Source organism: Danio rerio, chromosome 21, assembly GCF_052040795.2.
Source record: "Danio rerio strain M-AB ecotype USA chromosome 21, GRCz13ab, whole genome shotgun sequence".
NCBI classification, from domain to species: Eukaryota; Metazoa; Chordata; class Actinopteri; order Cypriniformes; family Danionidae; genus Danio; species Danio rerio.
The window spans coordinates 34,466,001-34,485,639 of NC_141041.1; the positions used below are offsets into that span (position 1 = coordinate 34,466,001).

The 19,639-nt window shown below is 34.0% G+C and overlaps 1 protein-coding gene across 1 annotated transcript in view; it reads left to right on the forward strand.

The window, feature by feature from the left end:
- The first annotated feature begins 6,957 nt into the window (after positions 1-6,957).
- Positions 6,958-19,639, forward strand: part of slc6a7 (solute carrier family 6 member 7) — a 31,386-nt gene continuing 18,704 nt past the window's right edge. Inside the window, 5 exon segments of the mRNA NM_001080580.1 lie at positions 6,958-7,185; positions 12,808-13,009; positions 18,683-18,814; positions 18,949-19,097; positions 19,212-19,255. Coding sequence (NP_001074049.1) covers positions 18,709-18,814; positions 18,949-19,097; positions 19,212-19,255 — 299 coding nt within the window. The 5' untranslated portion in view covers positions 6,958-7,185; positions 12,808-13,009; positions 18,683-18,708.

Sequence of the window (19,639 nt, forward strand, 5' to 3'; positions counted from 1 at the left end):
GCTAATCAATTTTACACTGGAATTATGAATTATTAATGTTAAAATATTGATGTCACACCTTTGCAGTGCCCTAGTTTGGACACTTGAGGACACTTGTTTGTTTTGTAGTTTCACTTCATTTCCCATAATCCTTTGTATCACTGATTGTGTTATGTTACAGCTGTTTGTTAATTTAGTCCTGTCTTTATAAACCCTCTTGTTCTGTTTTAGTTGCCTTAGGATTTTGTTCGCTCCTCACGTTTGGTATGTTTGTCTGGTCATCTAGTTTTTGTATTTTGATAATTCTTGGATTACTGTTTTGTGTTTGTTTTCGTTAGCACTCTTTAGCACTCCTACCCTGTTTTTGTATTTACTCGTTTTTGGATATGTCACGAATTGGAGAATGATCACAAAATGCAAAAATCCAAGTGCAGCAATTTATTATAACAAAGACTAAGATTTCCAAAAGACAAAGGTTTCCAAACTTGAACAGAACTAAAGCAGGATGCAAATCTAGTCCAAACAAGAGAACAGGCAAAAATCCAAAAACACACTCAGTGATACAAAGGATTATGGGAAATGAAGTGAAACTACAAAACAAACAAGTGCCCTCAAGTGTCCAAACTAGGGCACTGCAAAGGTGTGACAATGGAATATTAAAGGGGCAGCACAGTGGCACAGTGGGTAGCACCATCGCCTTGTTTTCCCCCACAAGTCCAAACAGGGGCGGATTGGGACTAAAAATCAGCCCTGGCACTGTAGCCACACCAGCCCACATTACCACACCGACACAGCCCCAGCCACGGACATTTACTACTTTTATTGGTGTACAGATGGTGAAATAATATAAGCAGTACCATATGTAATAGATATTTAAACATTTAGTGTATGTGACTGGAACAAAAACAACCCATTTATGACAAATTTATACATGCAATCATTTCATTCATTCATTTTATTTTCAGCTTAGTCCCTTTACTAATCTGGGATCGCCACAGCGGAATGAACCACCAATATATCCAGCATAAGTTTTACGCAGCGGATGCCCTCCAAGCTGCAACCCATCAATGGGAAACCCTTATACACACACATTCACATACATGCACTACAGACAATTAGGCCTACTCAATTCACCTATAGCACATGTGTTTGGACTTGTGAGGGAAACCGGGAGGAAACCCACTCGAACATGCAAACTTCACACAAAAACACCAACTTACTCAGCCGAGGCTCAAACCATCGACCTTCTTGCTGTAAGGTGACAGTTCTACCCACTGCGCTACCCCCTTGCGAGACTATTTCAGTTAATTTTATGCATTTGGCAGCTTCTGATTTTAGAGCAGTTGTTAGCTTTCTCTGAGCTTTTCAGCACCACCTTTCCTTTTTTATGGTCCATCTCTGACAATTAGCTTGTGTTGCACTTACTGTTTGTTTGACATTCTTGCCAGATTTTGATTACGTCCATGTAACCTCTGATTGAGTCGGCCCATCTCGAAACCAGGAGACCGTTGCCGATTGAGCAAATGCTTAACATTTATTATTATTATTACTATTATCATTATATTCACGTCTTGCAAGAGATAAAAGCTGCCTGCATGTCAAAACAATACATATTTAAAAAAATAAATTTAAAAAATAGCACACCGGCCCACATTTAAAAAATGGTCCAGCCCTTCTGGCATTTGCCAGAATTGCCAGATGAATCCAAAGACATGCAGTTCAGGTGAATTGGGTAAGCTAAAATTGTCCGTAATGTATGTGTGTGAATGACTGTGTATGGATGTTTCCCAGTGATGGGTTGCCACTGTGTAAAACATAAGCTGGATAAGTTCATTACGCTGTGGCGACCCTAGATTACTAAAGGGACTAAGCTGAAAAGTTAATGAATGAATGAATGAATGAACATTCAGTGTTGTCCTGCTATATGCATAAGTATTTGCAGGTTTCAATTCTCCACTCATCCATCTTACTTGAAGGTCCTCTAGGCTGCAATTAACACCCGGGTCCCTAAACAACCTAGGGTTTTAAAACAGGATTAGGTTCAAGTTACCAAAACCAAACCAATGCAATGAATCTTCGTCTGTACTATCAACTCTTTGTTTATTCAAGCTTTGATCCTGAGTTTATGAAGCACATGCACTGATATTTCTAAATGCAGGACATCAGCACACAGCCAATCACATGCTTTAAAACAGAGATACTTTGATCCATTTCTCAGAGGGGAGTCAGCATGATTTAATGCCAACGATTACGAAAATATGAATTTAAAAACATTTACACAGCAGGATGAAAAGAGCTGTTCATGAAAGAGTAATAATGGAAAACACAGTGTAACATCAAGGGAAGTTATATAAAGTGGATTATATATAAGTATAAAGGTTATACTTTAAAACTTATTTATATAGGGTATCCATACATATTAATTTAGAGATATAACATAATACTAATTCAACTAAAATGGCTCATGTGTAGGCTAATGGATTAAGGATAAAATAATTATACAAAAAAATCGTATTAAAAACACTTAACCCTCTTCTGCACGGCGTAACCATATGGCAACATGATATTCTTGTTAATTTCCTTGCTACTGTTTCTGAAAGAACAACATTTTTTCTTTTTTTTTTGTTGGAAAGAGAAGACCTAGTGTAGCCTTTGATGTGCTTTGGTTAAGTCACATGAAATGAAGTGTTTTTCTGTAGCACAATTTCTTTTTTTTTATATTATTATTTATTTATCATTTTAGAGTTCAACAAACAACACAATTGACAAAAAGGATATTCAGCATTAAGTGTAGCATCAGAGTATACAAATTTAGAAACATGTACATCAACAAATCCAGTTTATGTTACTAGATAAAACAGAAATCAAATAACAGCTTGTGAATGGTCAGTATGATAACAATGGGTATTATGCAGGCTCAGGTCAAAGGGTTCATAAAGGGTCCATAAAAATATTCCAGGTTTTCAAAAATATGTGTGCTTTGTTTTTTTAAGCTATATGTTAAATATTCCAAATGCAGCGTGTCATTTATGATATTTTTAAATAATTCAAATGTTGGAGGGAGTTCCTGTTTTCAGTTTAACAGAATACATTTCCTAGATACATAAGATATTAGACCTATCCTTCTGGTAAAAACTGTAGCACGATTTCTGACAGACTGGCGTTTATTGTGAGTAGATGCTGCAAGCAAATGTAAACGTCAATAAAAAGAAAGGATCAAATTATGTCAGATCCACAAAAAAATCTGAACCATCACCTCCAGTAAGTTATGATGACATAAGTGGAACGTGCAATGTTGCAATGGGTTAGCTAGCAAGCCCAGATGTGAACCTTTAAGTTGTAACAATAACAACATGAAAGCTGGGAATATAATGTTGATTACTTATATGTTAATGGCTTTTGCATCATGGATAAAATCTAGTTTTAATGGCAATACTACTTTTGATATGAATACAGGGAACAGTGTATTAGCGACCACCAGCTTGTTCCATGCTAAGTGAAAATAGAAAAGGACAGAAGTGGCTCTTCCTGCAGATAATAGTGAGGATGAGATGGGTTTTAGTGACCATGAGAATAATGCAGACTAGACATTTGATCGAGACAGTTCAGGGAAGTTAGCTCAGAGGCAGAAAAGATAGTACAGTATATATATATATATATATATATATATATATATATATATATATATATATATATATATATATATATATATATATATATATAATTTTTAGCTAGTAGCTACATTATTCTGATGTATCTGGATATACTAGACTTGTTATTTATTTGTTAAAATATTTACTGGAGAAAATATTTATATTTACTGTATGTTATATACATGATAATACAATATTAGGGTTGTTTTTAATAATATTCAACAAAAAAGAATGGAATGAATGAAAGCTGTTGGAATATGAGTTGTTGGAAAGTATGTATAAGGTGTCATTTACAAGTTCTCTGTTAAGGCTTATAATGCTGCAACACCAATTAAAGCATTTCAAACAACAAAATTATAAATTTTAAGGAAGGTTTTTAGGTTTTTTATTTTAAAGTTTTAAGTTAGATCCACTGTTGGATGTTGCTGCCATATGCAACATTTCAAAAAAATAAAATTGTCCAATTTTTTTTTACAGCACTGCAAATTAAGCCATGTCAAGAAAAGGAAACTGTCAAATATTTTTTTAACAGATTGATCATAATATGTGCGGTGGAGGGTTTAATAAATAATGTTCATTTAAAAGTCAGTAAAGTTTTATCTTTAAAAATGTATTAATATGTAACGGCTTTTGTTTTGAAACAAGATGCTGTTGTAGTGCTTTATCGTCTCTGATGTGTTGCTTTACATCTGAATGGTGGAAATGTTGCTATGACAATGATGAACAAAGATAAAAGCCATACCACTTTCCTTTAATACAGAGTTTGTGTAATCTAGACTGAAACTTCCCTGGCTAACCAGCTTAACCAGATTTGTGGTTTTGTTAAGCCTGAAATGAGGAAAACTCTGTTTTTTTATACAGAATAGGTATCTCAGACCTGAGAAAGCAGGGAAAGTCAGTCCCATTTCTGGATCTCATCGATCCCAGAGGCTCTGCGCTGGTAGTGGAAATTCTAAAAAAAGTCTAAACAAAAACCAAACACACATATGATTGGGTAAGATTGACAACAAGTTGGAAGTGTTTTTCAACTGGAATACTATGAGCTTTAGTATATTAGAAAAATGGTCAGTCCCATTTCTGAAAGGGAGGTAACTTTTACATTTCTTAGCAGGTTTTCTTTGGTAAACCCAGTATTTATTTCTTCTCCTTTTTGAAGATGAAGCATTTAAATACCTCATTCATTCTCAAGCTGCTAATAATTTAGCAAGTAATTTAACCCTCTTTATATTGATTTTTTTATTTTTATTTTACAAATACTGTACTTGGCATGATTTCCTGAAATGACAAAGATCTAACACATTACATAGCACTGCTATCCACAGCTAAATAATACAACAAAGGTAACACAACAGAAATAAAACAGACATTAATGTTTGACAATTTAAAGTTAAATGAAGTAACCAATGTAATGTCTGCTGATAAATCACAATGATGTATTAAATGCAATGATTGCAATTCATCTTTGGGTTTGGTTGATGTAATTCCACAATGGATCCACTGCATATACTGTATACCGTACACAGTAGGTATTTGAATAAAAATATTGAAATCCACATTAATTTTTACTGTGCTTCAGAGGCCTATAGCCATGGGTGTGCAGAGTGAGCCACATACAAAAATAGCCTAGATGCAGAATTATTTAGGCTGTAGACTTAAAAATGTTTTATTTGATCATTTTTTACTTACAATCTTGGCTTAATTTGTGCTGGAATAAACCAGAGACGAGTGACGGAAATTAAATATCTGGGAAATTGGCAGATATTGACCTAAAGTTAAAGTATATTCCTACTGTTTCAGCTCTCTTCTTTCTCCTGCCAGACGACCTCAGCTGTCTGTCACTTTACGAAAGTGTTTGTGACAAATAAAGGCCTGATTTGATTTAATACACACACACACACACACACACACACACACACACACACACACACACACACACACACACACACACACACACACACACACACACACACACATATATATATATATATATATATATATATATATATATATATATATACACACACACACACACACACACACACACACACATATATATATATATATATATATATATATATATATATATATATATATATATATATATATATATATATATTATATATAAGCGTCTCTATTAAAAAAGTTTTTACATTTTTATAAATAGCTAAATTAAATTAGACTTTGAGAAAAAAAACTAAACAATTCAGGTGTAACAAATTACAGTAATTAATTTAAGTTGGTTCAAAGTTTAATTTTTTCAGTGTAGCCTGGGATGGAACTTTTACATTCCTGGCAGTCCAAATTACATTGAGAAAGTGAAAACGAAACCAGGTGCTGTATTATAGTGCGCGCGAGCGCACACATTATAATATAAATAAATATATCGCCTTTAAAATAACAGATTTTAACTGTTTTCCATGCAGTGTAACAATTATTTGTTTATCTATTTATCCATCCATCCATCCATCCACCAAATGACAATAAACGTGGGACAACTCTGATGCACACCCAGAAATCTCTTTTCTGTCTATGCTGTGCTGTGCTTTAACATCGGAAATTATTAATAACACAGCAAATGTTTACATATCTTTTAGCAGTGCTTTTTGCACAGGTAATTATGTAAAAGGTTGTAGAAAAATAATACATTTAATTATTACCGATTTGTAACAGTGTTATGGAAGATGAACCTATATATAAACATCAAACACATTACAATTATTTTTTTATGTTTTATGACTGAACAAAACTTTGAATAGAACATTTTATTGAGGTAAATTAATTTCCATTACATTATATTGCATATTTTGAATACAGTATACTTGCTCTACGAGTTTTGCACGTTACTTATATACTGTAACGTTAGGCTACTATTATTCACAATAATATAGGTGACTGTGTGTCTGTTGTTGACTCACAAATCGAGTTTATGTCACCAAGGCTGAGCACACTGCGGTTTCCTGCTGTTGTAGTGAACTTGAAGCGGCTTCCTGTTAAAATGAGACCAACCCGCCTTCGTTTGTACTTCGACAAGCGACATCAAACTATTTCACTCGAGACGAAAGTAAAGCGTTCACGTTTGACATCACAGCCGAGACATATTAGACATATCATATCCTTTAACAACAATTGCTGTGGCTGAAAGCTAAATATATTGACTGCTGAATATTAAATAGGAAGGAGGACAGGAATGACCAGCACCGTTTCTAGGAGGGGCATAATTTGCGAGTTTACCTGCAGGAAGGTGAGCTCTGTGCGGAACAGATACCCCGGCGCCTCCCTCGTCGACTGTTTCTGTTTCTCCTTCCCCCATTCAACCGTCAACATGGACCGTACACCTGCACTTTTTACTCAGGATTACTCTTGTATTATAAAGTCACCATCTATTTAAGGTCTCGAGAACATCACAGTCTGTTTTAGGAGTCAACCGGTGGTCTCGATGAAACCATTAAGTGAACTATGTAGTGAGCATCTGAAAAAAAGCGCTGCGGAGATGCCGACTGAGGAGGCGAGAACTGCACCTGGAAACGGTGTGATCACAACACCTTCAACCGAGGTAATTTAAACACCGATACTTGACCTAAAGCTGAATAAATAGATATTTTTGAGTTTTATGAGTTTTGAAAGAAACTCGGATTCGTTTCAATATTGCTGTCGATGTAACACAACTCGTCTGTCTTCATTCCTCTCCATGGCTGACTGTTTTTTAACTCGTAAAGGTTTGTTTGTAAGGGTAAAGGGTTAATGACTGAAAGTTTTGTCATCATTTATCCTCCCTCAACTTGTCCCAATCATATTTCATTTCTATTTTCTGCTGAACTTGAAGATATTTTGAAAAATGTTGGAAACCGGTAGCCCTTGACATCCAGTGACTACAAGTTTTTTTTTATCAGTATTTTGTCAAAATATCTTCTCTTGGGTTCAACGGAAAAATAAAAACTAATATATAAAATTAAATTGGCTTAACTTAAGGGTGAATAAATGTTCATTTATTGGCGAACTATCCTTTTAATAAGTGATTCAGGTAAACATGAAAATTATGTTATTATTTAGTCACTTATATACAGTTGAAGTCAGAATTATTAGCCTCCCTGTTTATTTCCCCCCATTTTCCTATTTCTGTTTAACGGAGAGAAAATGTTTTCAACACATTTATAAGCATATTTAAGAACTCATTTCTAATAACTGATTTATTTTATTTGCCATGATGGCAGTAAATAATGTTTTATTAGAGGGGTTTCAAGATGGTTTTCTTCTATACAGCTTAAAGTGACATTTAAAGGTTTAACTAGGTTAATTAGGTTACCTAGGCAGGTTAGGGTAATTAGGCAAGTTATTGTATAATGAGGGTTTCTTCTGTAGACTATCAAAATAATAAATAGCTTAAAGGGGCTAATAATTTTGAACTTAAAATGTTTTTTAAAAAATATTTATATTTATTTTATTATATATATATTATTTTATTATATTATTATAAGTTATATATTATATATAACTTTTATTATAGTTTAAATAAAACAAATAAGACTTTCTCCAGAAGAAAAAATATTATCAGACATACTGTAAAAATTTTCTTGCTCTGTTAAACATCATCTGGAAAATATTTTTAAAAGAAAAAAATTCAACGAGGGGTTAATAATTCTGACTTCAGCTGTAGATCTAGAAACATTTTTAATCTTGTCTTTCACACTTAAAGGGATTTACAGTAACAGTCATCGTTTACTTTTAATGGCGTCGTCTTTTTACCCACTGCAAGTTAATTCAGCTAGTTTACATGGACCAATGAGCAATGTAAATTGAATGAATGTCAGTAAGCTCTACTGTAAGTGCATCAGAAAAAAAAGAAATAAACACTATCAAATCTGTAGCTACCTAACATGATATTGTGATTGCTGCTCTAAAATATATTCTTTTGAAATGTCTGGGTAAAAACATACTTTTTTTCCCCTTGAACACAATATATTTTAATTTGGGAAACATTTAAAATAGTTTGGAGCAGTAAACATGTCAGGCTTGACAAACAAGTCAATTATTGACTCCTGCTGTCTTCTTTAGTTTAAAAAACACAGATTTCTTTACAATTTAAAACAGCATTTTTGCATATGTTTTCTGTTGGAGATACTGTTGCCCAAAAAAAAAACGTTAAAAAATCTTGCATAGGAACGATAGCATATGAATGGCATAACAGAAAATGTTGGTGGTTTTAAAACCTTTACTTTTCTAAACAGCGGTATACCTTGAAAATGATTATCATCCCATCCCATGCCTACATAAGACTATGCACTACTACAAAATTTTGAAGGGTTAAAATAAGATAAACCGAAAAAATAAAAATAAGAATAGGAGCGCAAAGTGGGGCGAAGCAGTGGCGCAGTAGGTAGTGCTGCTGCCTCACAGCAAGAAGGTCGCTGGTTGGAGCCTCGGCTCAGTTGGCGTTTCTGTGTGGAGTTTGCATGTTCTCCCTGCGTTCGCGTGGGTTTCCTCCGGGTGCTCCGGTTTCCCCCACAGTCCAAAGACATGCGGTAGAGGTGAATTGGGTAGGCTAAATTGTCCGTAGTGTATGAGTGTGTGTGTGAATGTGTGTTTGGATGTTTCCCAGAGATGGGTTGCTGCTGGAAGGGCATCCACTGCGTAAAAACTTGCTGTATAAGTTGGCGGTTCATTCCGCTGTGGCGACCCCGGATTAATAAAGGGACTAAGCTGACAAGAAAATGAATGAATGAGCGCAAAGTGTGGTTTGTGCAACATTTAGTGCAAATAAGACAGGACAGACAAGACAGAACAAGAAACAGTAACGCCGACCAGTACACTATGGATGCTGTGCAAAAATATTGGATCAGATATAAAAACTGTACATGTAAGCATTTTTCATTGAGGTAGAAATGTTGTACAGAGCAGTGTAAAAACAGAAGTTGTGCAAATGTGACATTGCTGCAAATAAAGTTGACAACAACCACTTCTGTATAGTAGTGTGTTATGTTTAGTGATCAAGCTACTTCTCTTTTGTTTCATTAGTATCCCACACAAACAAGATGAAGGTTATGTTCCTCATTCAGGACTTTATAAATTACCAAGCAAGCTTGTATGACACAAAGCAGAGAAGTAAAGCCCCTGTGAAATGTTTGAACTTCAAACTTTAAAGTAGTTAAAAATATGAAATATTGATATTGCTAGGTTAATTTTATGGGTGTTGTGGGTGGTTGCTAATGAGTTGCTAGGTTGTTTCTTAATGGTTTTAGTTGTTGTTAGTGTCAAATGTTTGCTAGGGAGGTTATTGGTATCGGTACAATGCCAATAGAAACAAAAACAAAAAAATTTTACTATTAAGGGGATTAATGATACACACAGAACTTTAAATTCTTCAATGATCAATCTTTTAGTCTTTGCTTTCAATTGACACATAGAAAAAGGCATTATTTAGCAATCCTCCCATCAAATAATCACAATAAGCATTGTGGTTTGTTGCTTTCAATAAGAAACATCTTTGAAATTTGGTTCAGTTTATTAGGAATTCAAACAATGTGTTGTTTGGACAGTCTTTGGTGTAGTATGATGGCAGATTGTGGTGCAGTTCAAACAACACTCGAGCGTGAGTGAACCCAGTCTTCTCTTCTAGGAATGATCACGTCTTTCACATCTCGTGTTATCACTCAGTTAATCACAGAGAGATGTCAGTAAACCACCTTATAAGCAATGTGTCACACAACATTACACTCACGAGGTTCACTTCTGGCTACCTACTCTGAAAGAAGTTATACTTTGAGCCAACTTAAAAACATTTGTTAAAGCCAGAATTTGTAGTTTTTTTTTTCAAAGTGTCACTTTGGTTTAAATATTAATATTTTATTTACCCTAAATCAGATATATTAAAACATATGCTACCGAAGTTGGTGGTTCATTCCACTGTGGCGACCCCTGATGAATAAGCAACTAAGTCAAAGGAAAAGGAAGAAAATATTTATAAACTTTTTTTTAAATCAACACAAAGTTATGTTGTTTTAGTTATTTAGTTATTTTATTTCAAGCTCTGAGGTAAACTGCTGGCACTTTCAGTATGGCTATAAATGTCATGCAAGATGATAATCGAAATGGCATAAAAACTGAACAGCAGTACATCTTTTTCCTGTGGTCACATGACACTGATTGTTTATAGAAAAAAATGATACTTTGAGAAAAATGTATGCTTTTAATTTTCTCTTGGGGGTTAATTTTTTGCTTTAAGGCAAATTGAATTTGAATTTAATTTGAATTTTAAATGTACTAAATAGGAGAGCCCCTTGAGATGAACCATCTCATTTTTGAGCGGATCCCTAAGAAGTACATGAATCAAAAGTAAAACAGGTCATAACAAACACAAAGCTAAACAAAAGAAATAAAGAAACAAGCAGCACTCTTCACCTTAAACACTCCTCACACTCTCAGAATCAAAGGTACGTGAGCTGTCACTGGGGAAGTACCTTTTCGAAAGATACAAAATTGTACATAAAGGTCCATATTAATACCTCAAGGGTACATAATAGTACCTAACATTTTAAAAGGAACACTTTTGCACTTTTTAGGAAATAATAAGCACTGTCTCAAGGTATTAATATGGACCTTTAGGTACAAATTTGTACCTTTTGAAAAGGTACCACTCCAGTGACAGCTCTTTATTTCTGAGAGTGCACAGTCTAAAGCCTAACCAAACAAAAAGAAATAATCAAAAGTGCAGTTTGATATACAAACAAATAATACACATTTAAATTGGGACCAATATTAATAACATTTACAAGTTGTTTCCAAAAAAAGAAGATAAATTAGTCCTAAATGTCTTAATTGAAATAAAAGAATCCAGTCAAAAGGAGCTTTGTATTGAAATGACTTACGGCTACTTTCTGTTGTAATTCCTGGAACAAAAAAGTAATTCTGTTGCATCTGTTGAAGAGAATTTAAAGGGGTAAATGGAACTAAACAAACTGCTTTAAATAAAAAGGTAAACTAAAATAAACAGTTAAAAAGAAACGAATACCAATGATATTGTCTACAGAACTAATAAATTTGTATAATACACAATGATGGGTTCTATATGGACATCTTAAAACAAACCTACAGAGAGTTGAAGACAGTATTTAAAGGTTTTAAATTAATATCAGATGTCCATTGACTTATAAACCATATTTGTTTTCACTTAATACAATAAAAAAATAACTTTTAATGGAGGACACAATAGTTTCCCTTTTTTCACTGTATGTAGTTTAGAGCATTATACAAGAAACACGTTTTATATTATAATTAATGGAGCAGTTAGGATTCTCTGGATGGCTGGTTGTGTGGGCATAAAGGTTATTAGAAAGATTTACTGACTGGTTGACTGTCCAGATGAAAAGATCAATCCTCAAGCCCCTATATATGAAAGCTTTGGCTGATACTGAAAATTAGGCCCACAGGGAATCTACCTAAAGGAACCTGCAGATTTTTGAACCTGTCATTCATTCTATTTACTCATTTAAATATGCAAAGTTTTGATGTTTTGTGTCCAATTTATTATATTACTTTTTATTTTATTTTATTTGTTTTGTTTTTAGCTTCTATAAAATCTATTCCCAGAAATTGCAGAATTCAGCAGAATTTGTCTGGTCCTGATGATACTCATAACCCCTTAGATTTGAAAAGTTGTAACCAATATTTAGGCTAATGAATATAAATGTTGAGGCTCTTATAAAACACTGCATGATCAGCAGCACACATCTTAAATCAGGCGGCAGAAATAGTTTGTAATGTATCGGTTTTAATAGGGTCATAATTATTTTATTGTGTTGATAACAAAAAATCCAATAGGCATTTAACGGCAGACACTGATACAGCTGCTGATGTAACACATCCTTTTGGTTTTAGTTTTTCAGCTCCTTGAAGTTGCTGTTCAGACGCTAGGGTGCCCAAAGTGGTTGCTAGGGTGTGGCCAGACAGTTACCATGAAAATAAGGACAGAGATTTAGTCTTCCAGAATTCCTGAGCCAACTCCCATATTTCCATCATGTTCTTGTGCCAACACTTGCCTCATTCATGCTGTTTTACAGTTGGTTCTTCCTAATAGTCCTAAAGAATCAAAGAGCTGTAAAACTGACTGTATGCTCGGCTTTATTTTTGCTGATCTAAATACTGGATGATGTTGACCTTTTTTGAATGCTTTTCTTGGCAGAGTCCAGCACATCAGAACGGGGCTGTGTCGTCTCCTGTTGCTTCTCAGTCCCAGCCTCCATCCTCTGCAGCTTCTCCTCCTGCTCAGCCTCCCAGAGATCAGTGGGGCGGCAAGTATGAGTTTCTGCTCTCCTGTATCGGCTACTGTGTTGGCCTGGGAAATGTCTGGAGGTTTCCTTACCTCTGCTACCGAAACGGAGGAGGTGAGTGACTGCAGATATGAAAACTACATCTTAAAGGGTCAATTCATCCAAAAATGAAAATTCCTATATTAAGTACTCACCCTCATGCTTTTCCAACACCCTGAGATCTACGTTCATCTTGGCAACAACAACAAATTAAGAAAGGATGAAATCTGAGAGCTCTCTCATCCTCCATAGACTACCATGGTCTAAAAGTTTGGTTCTTTTTTCTGGACTTTGGACATCTCTGGACCATTGCTGATTAATTATTAGTAATTAATTTAATAATTAATTGCTTAAAAGAATTGTTTAATAATTAAAAATAAATAAATAAAAATTTTCATTTTTGAGTGAACAAATTTTTTTAAGAAGGTAGACGGAATGTACACAGGAGATCATTTCAGTTGTAAAACACAAACTTTTCTCAGTGTAAATTTATATACTGCTTCTGTGTTCATTTTGCAGAAAAATTCCTGCCATTTTAACTGGAGATTCATGCACTTTAGTGATTCATTCAAATTAATATTTGTGGTCATAACTGATAAAATAATGTACACTACAACATAATTGGGAATCATTTTTAAAAACTTGAAGGTTAATCAAAATGTTATATGTAGGAATTTGGTTCAACTTTGGAAGAAAAATTTGTGTGTCTGTATATATATATATATATATATATATATGAGCAATTGCAGTGTTATGGATGTGACATTTGCAGTAAAATCTCAAAACACAAATTCACATAAAAAGTATAGTTTAACATTATATTGAAGCAACTGTTTATATTTGATACTTATATTTTGATAACTATTTTATATTTGATAAAGTGTTCTTATTGATGTGACATCTCGCCGTTATGGTTGTGACAGATGTGAAATTGCCACTTGTGTGACCTTGGTTAATCAAATATAATAGTTTGAAAACATTGACAGATACATTTTTGAGTATTTCTAAAGTACTGTAAAATAGTTGCTTGCCCAAAAAACCCAGAAACGGTTTCCATATTTGGGTGAAAACGTAATTTTTTTGATGGCAAGGTTGACATTTGCATGGAATTGCTCATATATAAATGATTTAATATATTGGCGATACAATTGACGATACAAGTGACGTCCAAGAGTCAGCTTATGGTAGTACTGAGCTATGATTCACTATAATTTACTCCAAAATTATTTAAATTCTGTTATCATGTACTCGCCATTATGTCATTTCAAACTCATGTGATCTTTTTCGAAACACAGATGGGGATCTTTGAGATTTGCATCCCTCCATTTAAAGTCCATTCATGTAAAGCCTAAAAGATCAGCCAATCCCATAGGCATCATAAAATGAATCAAGTTCCAAGTTCAAGTTTATTATTAGGTTTCACACAATCATTTTGTGTTGAGACAACATGAAGGAATTAATTTATTAGTTTTTATAAATTTAAGTAAATGAAACATAATTAAGTTTTCCACAAAAAAATACATCAAGAATTGTTTTATTTCAGCTAAACTTAAATAAGTTGTTTGAACAAAAAGCAAATGTCATTTTTTGAGTGTTGTATATACAACTTGTTAAAATCAGTGTGTCGGAAATAAGTCATTGTGATTTTACCTTATGAAAAGTTCCTATGAGAGTTTGTGAACTTCCTGTGTAAATGGGTCTTTCATGGGTAAACTAGGACATTTAGTTGCTCTAAGCCTGAAATCCATCCTTCTCTCCAATCAAGCATAACCAAAGGCCTTTCCCTGCAATAGGGACGGGCTCCTCTTTAAACCTCTGAAACAAATTTGCCTGAACCAAGACCTCAAAAAAAAGGAGAAATTTGCTATGTAAAGATGTTAGTAATACAAATGACTAGTCAGGTTTTTGAAGGGTGATGAAGAAAAGCTTTAGAATTACTATTACTATTAGATTGGTGTTGACTTGAAAACAGTACATAAAAAACTTTTGTATGGAGTAAGGAATATTAAAATACACATTTCTCCCAAGTTTTTGTTATATAAACATATATAGATCAGATTACTCTAAATAGTTTGACTTTACATATTTAGATCAGGTTTGATATGGACATGAACTATGGCAGCTGATTTCATTTATTTATTTAGTTTATTAGTTTGAATTGTCTGAAATTAATTAAATGAAGGTTTCTCATATCTTGTCATATTTTGTTGGACTAAATTTTGACAAAATTTCAATATGAAAGTACAGACCGCAAAATAACGGAGCAAACATCTTACAAATGGAGCAATGAAACAAACAGAAAAGCAACCAGCTTATAATCATGGCGATTAGTTCAATGATGATGGCCACTGGACGTGACCGATTTAAAGGACAGTATTTTTGCTTTACATGTATGGCTGATATTATGATCTGCATCAAATCTGTAAATTATTTCGTTTAACTCTTTTCCTGCCGTTAATGAGAGAAAAGGCTTGCCTGCCATTGATGAGTTTTACAGCAGTATTTGTTTTAGGTGTATTTCGGCAGGGGAAGCCTTAACGCATGTCCTGAGTGAGGTACATGATGTCAGATGCTCCGGGGAGTAAAATCTGAGAAAGAGAATGTAAGATCGTAGATAAAAAATAAGAGTTATACAACCTTCCTTTGGCTTAATCCTTACCATTTTAAATCTTATCTTGACAAGAGACCAAAAAAAAAAAGCTTTATGTTTATGATTTGTGTCATTGTCGTTGTGTCAGATTGCACACTAACATAGGTTTATATATATATATATATATATATATATATATATATATATATATATATATATATATATATATATATATATATATATATATATATATATATATATATATATATATATATATATATATATATATATATATATATTATTGCAACTAGGGGGTCTGAGTATTGTGGGATTTATAATAAAACCAGTTTATGTCAGAGTTTTATTTTATGCACCTACAAACAATTTGAATACTTTAAAATCTTTAATCCATTTGCTGCTTAAGTTATTTGTTATTTATAAAAAAAATAGCACAATCCATAATCAAATTTCACTTGAAAGTGAAAACATATGCAAGTAAAATCTGTATTTTTTGTATAAAACCATTCCAGAGTAATATCTGATGTTGGTTTTATATGATAATAATAATAATAATAATAATAATATGTAGATTTTATCCATCTGGAATGTTTATGATCAGCATGAGTTCAAGTTGAAAGAAATGCACATGTAATTGGATTCTATTTATTTTGGGTGGCGTTTATATTGTGCAATTGTTTGTAAGGCAATATGTACAGACTTATAGTGTTTTCAGTGTGTTTGATGGATTGAAGATTAATGTAAAATGTATGGATTATGCAAATCTGGAAGAGGGGAAAGCACTGACAGGCTCCCGTGATTTAAGAGTGTGGAATCACCGGCACAAATGACTTAATTTGAGGTTGTGGCTCAGTGGTTAGCGCACATGCTCGAACATGCTGAGCTGTGGTGCTTATCCAAGTGAACTTCATTGAGTCCAACATTTATTTTTCAAATCCCATTCCACCCATCTCAGCCCATCACTTTCACTCTTTTCACTACAATTGGTAGCAACAAAACTGTTTAAAGTTCAAAAATTAACATTAGAGGAAGATTATTTACATTTTACTTTTATACAGAGATTTGCATTGCATACAAGGTGCATATTTATGAGTTCTTGCTTTGCCTGGGAGTTGATTTTTTTTTTGGGTGCAAATGTTAACAAACAAAGTAACAAGCCTAAGTCTAAAATTACTTTATTAAACATGTTACTTTTTTTCTTAATCTTGTTACCTTGAAATGTTTTAACATTTATTGTTATTATTTATTTGTTTAAAATATGCATATTCACATTCTAACACCTAACTATTCTAACTCCTAACATTCTAACTATTAAAGTGTTAAAATCACTTAAGAACAAAATATTATGTGTGTTTTTGAAAGTGTATACTTGCATTATAATGTTATTACATTGTCACTCTGCCATACTTTAATGTGTGGCATAACATGGTCTAACAATGACAATGATATAATTTATTGCAATAAATTTTAGTGCAGTAAAATATACAGTGCATCCGAAAAGTATTCATAGCCCTTTTTTTCAAATTTTTTTATGTTCCAGTATTATTCCAAAATGGATTAAATATATTTATTTCCTCAAAATTCTTCACACAATACCCCATAATGACAATGTGAAAAAAGATTTTTAGAAATTGTTAAAAAATTAAAAAAAATAAAAAACAGGAAAAATTGCATGTACATAAGTATTCATATATTGCCGTGAAGCTCTAAACTGAGCTCAGGTACATTCTGTTTCCCCTGATCATTTTTGAAATGATTCAGCAGCTTTATTGGAGTTCACCTTTGGTGAAATCAGTTGATTGGACATGATTTGAAAAGGCATGCACCTGTCTATATAAGGTCCCAGAGTTGACAGTGCATGTCAAAGCACAAACCAAGTATAAGGACAAAGGAATTGTCTGTAGACCTCCGAGACAGGATTGTCTCAAGTCACAAAGCTGGGGAAGGTTACAGAAAATGTCAGCTGCTCTAAAAGTTCCAATGAGCACAGCGGCCTCTATCATCTGTAAGTGTAAGATGTTTGGAACCACCAGGACTCTTACTAGAGCTTTGCCAAAAGGCATCTAAAGGAAACTCAGACCATAAGAAACATAATTCTCTGGTCTGATGAAACTAAAAATGAACTTCTTGGAGTGAATGCCAGGCGTTACGTTTAGAGAAAACCATGCACAGCTCATCACCAGGCTAATACCATCCCTATAGTGAAGCATGGTGGTGGCAGCATCATGCTGTGGGGATGTTTTTCAGCAGCAGGAACTGGAAGACTAGTCTGGATAGAGGGAAAGATGAATGCAGCAATGTACAAAGACATCCTGAATGAAAACCTGCTTCAGAGTGTTCTTGACCTCAGACTGGGGCGATGGTTCATCTTCCAGCCGGACAATGACCTAAAGCATACCGCTAAAATATCAATGGAGTGGCTTCACAACAACTCGGTAAATGTCCTTGAGTGGCCCAGCCCGAGCCCAGACCTAAATCCTATTGAACATCTCTGGAGAGATCTGAAAATGGCTGTACACCATCGCTTCCCATCCAATCTGATAGAGCTTGAGAAGTACTGCAAAGAGAAATGGGCAAACATTCCCAAAGACAGGTGTGCCAAGCTTGTAATTGCTGTAATTGCTGCCAAAGGTGCATCAATACAGGATTGAGCAAAGGCTGTGAATACTGATTTTTTTAAGTCTTTTATTTTTGAAAAAAATTGTAACAACTTCAAAAAATCCTTTTTCACCTAGTCATTATGGGATTTTATGTGTAGAATTTTGAATTTTGTGTGTAGAATAAAGGAATTTAATCCATTTTGGAATAAGGCTGTAATAAAAATATGTGGAAAAAGTGAAGCACTATGAGCACTTTCCGGATGCACTGTATAACAAATATTAGATGTCATGACAGGCCTAATGATGAGTTAACATGAACTACTATAAAAATGAACAGTTTTATTTCCATTAACTAATGTTAACAGATGCTGTTATAAATGTATTGTTCATTGTTTGTTCACATTAGTAAATACATTAACTAATACAACATCATTGTAAAGTGGCACCAGGCTCCACTATTTGAGCGACAGGATAACTATTATTGTTTTATCTTTTGACGTTATAGAAGGTTGACTATTGTCTTGTGTATTTGGGTTGCAGGTGTGTTTCTCATCCCGTACTTCATCATGCTGTTCTTCACGGGGATGCCACTGTTCCTCATGGAGCTCAGTCTGGGCCAGTATGGGGCTGCGGGTCCCATAACTGTCTGGAAGTGCTGTCCCCTCCTCAAAGGTACATTTCCGCAATTAATTCTGGCTTTGAGCTTGAGCTAAATCCATTAATCAAAGTTGCGCAGCTGCACTTTGCATGAGAAATAATCAGTTACTGTGGCTGAAGGATTAAAGATGGCTGCGGTCTTGTTGCAGGTATTGGCATAGGGATGCTGTGTGTATCCACTCTCGTGTGTCTCTATTATAATGTCATTATCGCTTGGACCTTCTACTACCTGGGCAGTTCTTTCCAGAGCCCTCTGCCCTGGTCATGTGATGCTCTTCAAAACATCGCCTTATGTGCAGTAAGTCAGCTAAGAATAAAAATGTTAAAGTGCCATCTGTGTTGCCAGTTAAGATGTGTTTTTGTGTACAAAAAGTAAACAAACAAACAAAAATGTCATCTGTTTTCTTCACAGAACAAAACTAATTCGACCCAAAGTCCCTCAGAGGTGTTCTGGAAGTAAGAATTTGTCCTTTGTTTGTCTATTTAAATGTTTACATACATTTTTACTAGTAAAAAAGTATGATTATGTAACAAATACCTACAAATAATGAAAAAAATGATAATTTATTAATTTTGTTTTATAGTAATGAGCAGTGCTTAATTTGAGCCAGATCTTGTTCTGGGAAATGTTAGATATTCATGTTTTGCGTTCCGGGATTTATTTTATTTGATCCGGCATTAACTTTTGCGTAATGAATATCTGCATGTTTGTGTGTGAGAGAGTGAATGTGATCGATGCAAAGTAAAAAACAGCGAAAAAAGGACAACACACACATAAAGGTAGTCATTTTCAACCAATCAACTTTCTTACATTTACAATCACTCTCATTGGTTGGTGAT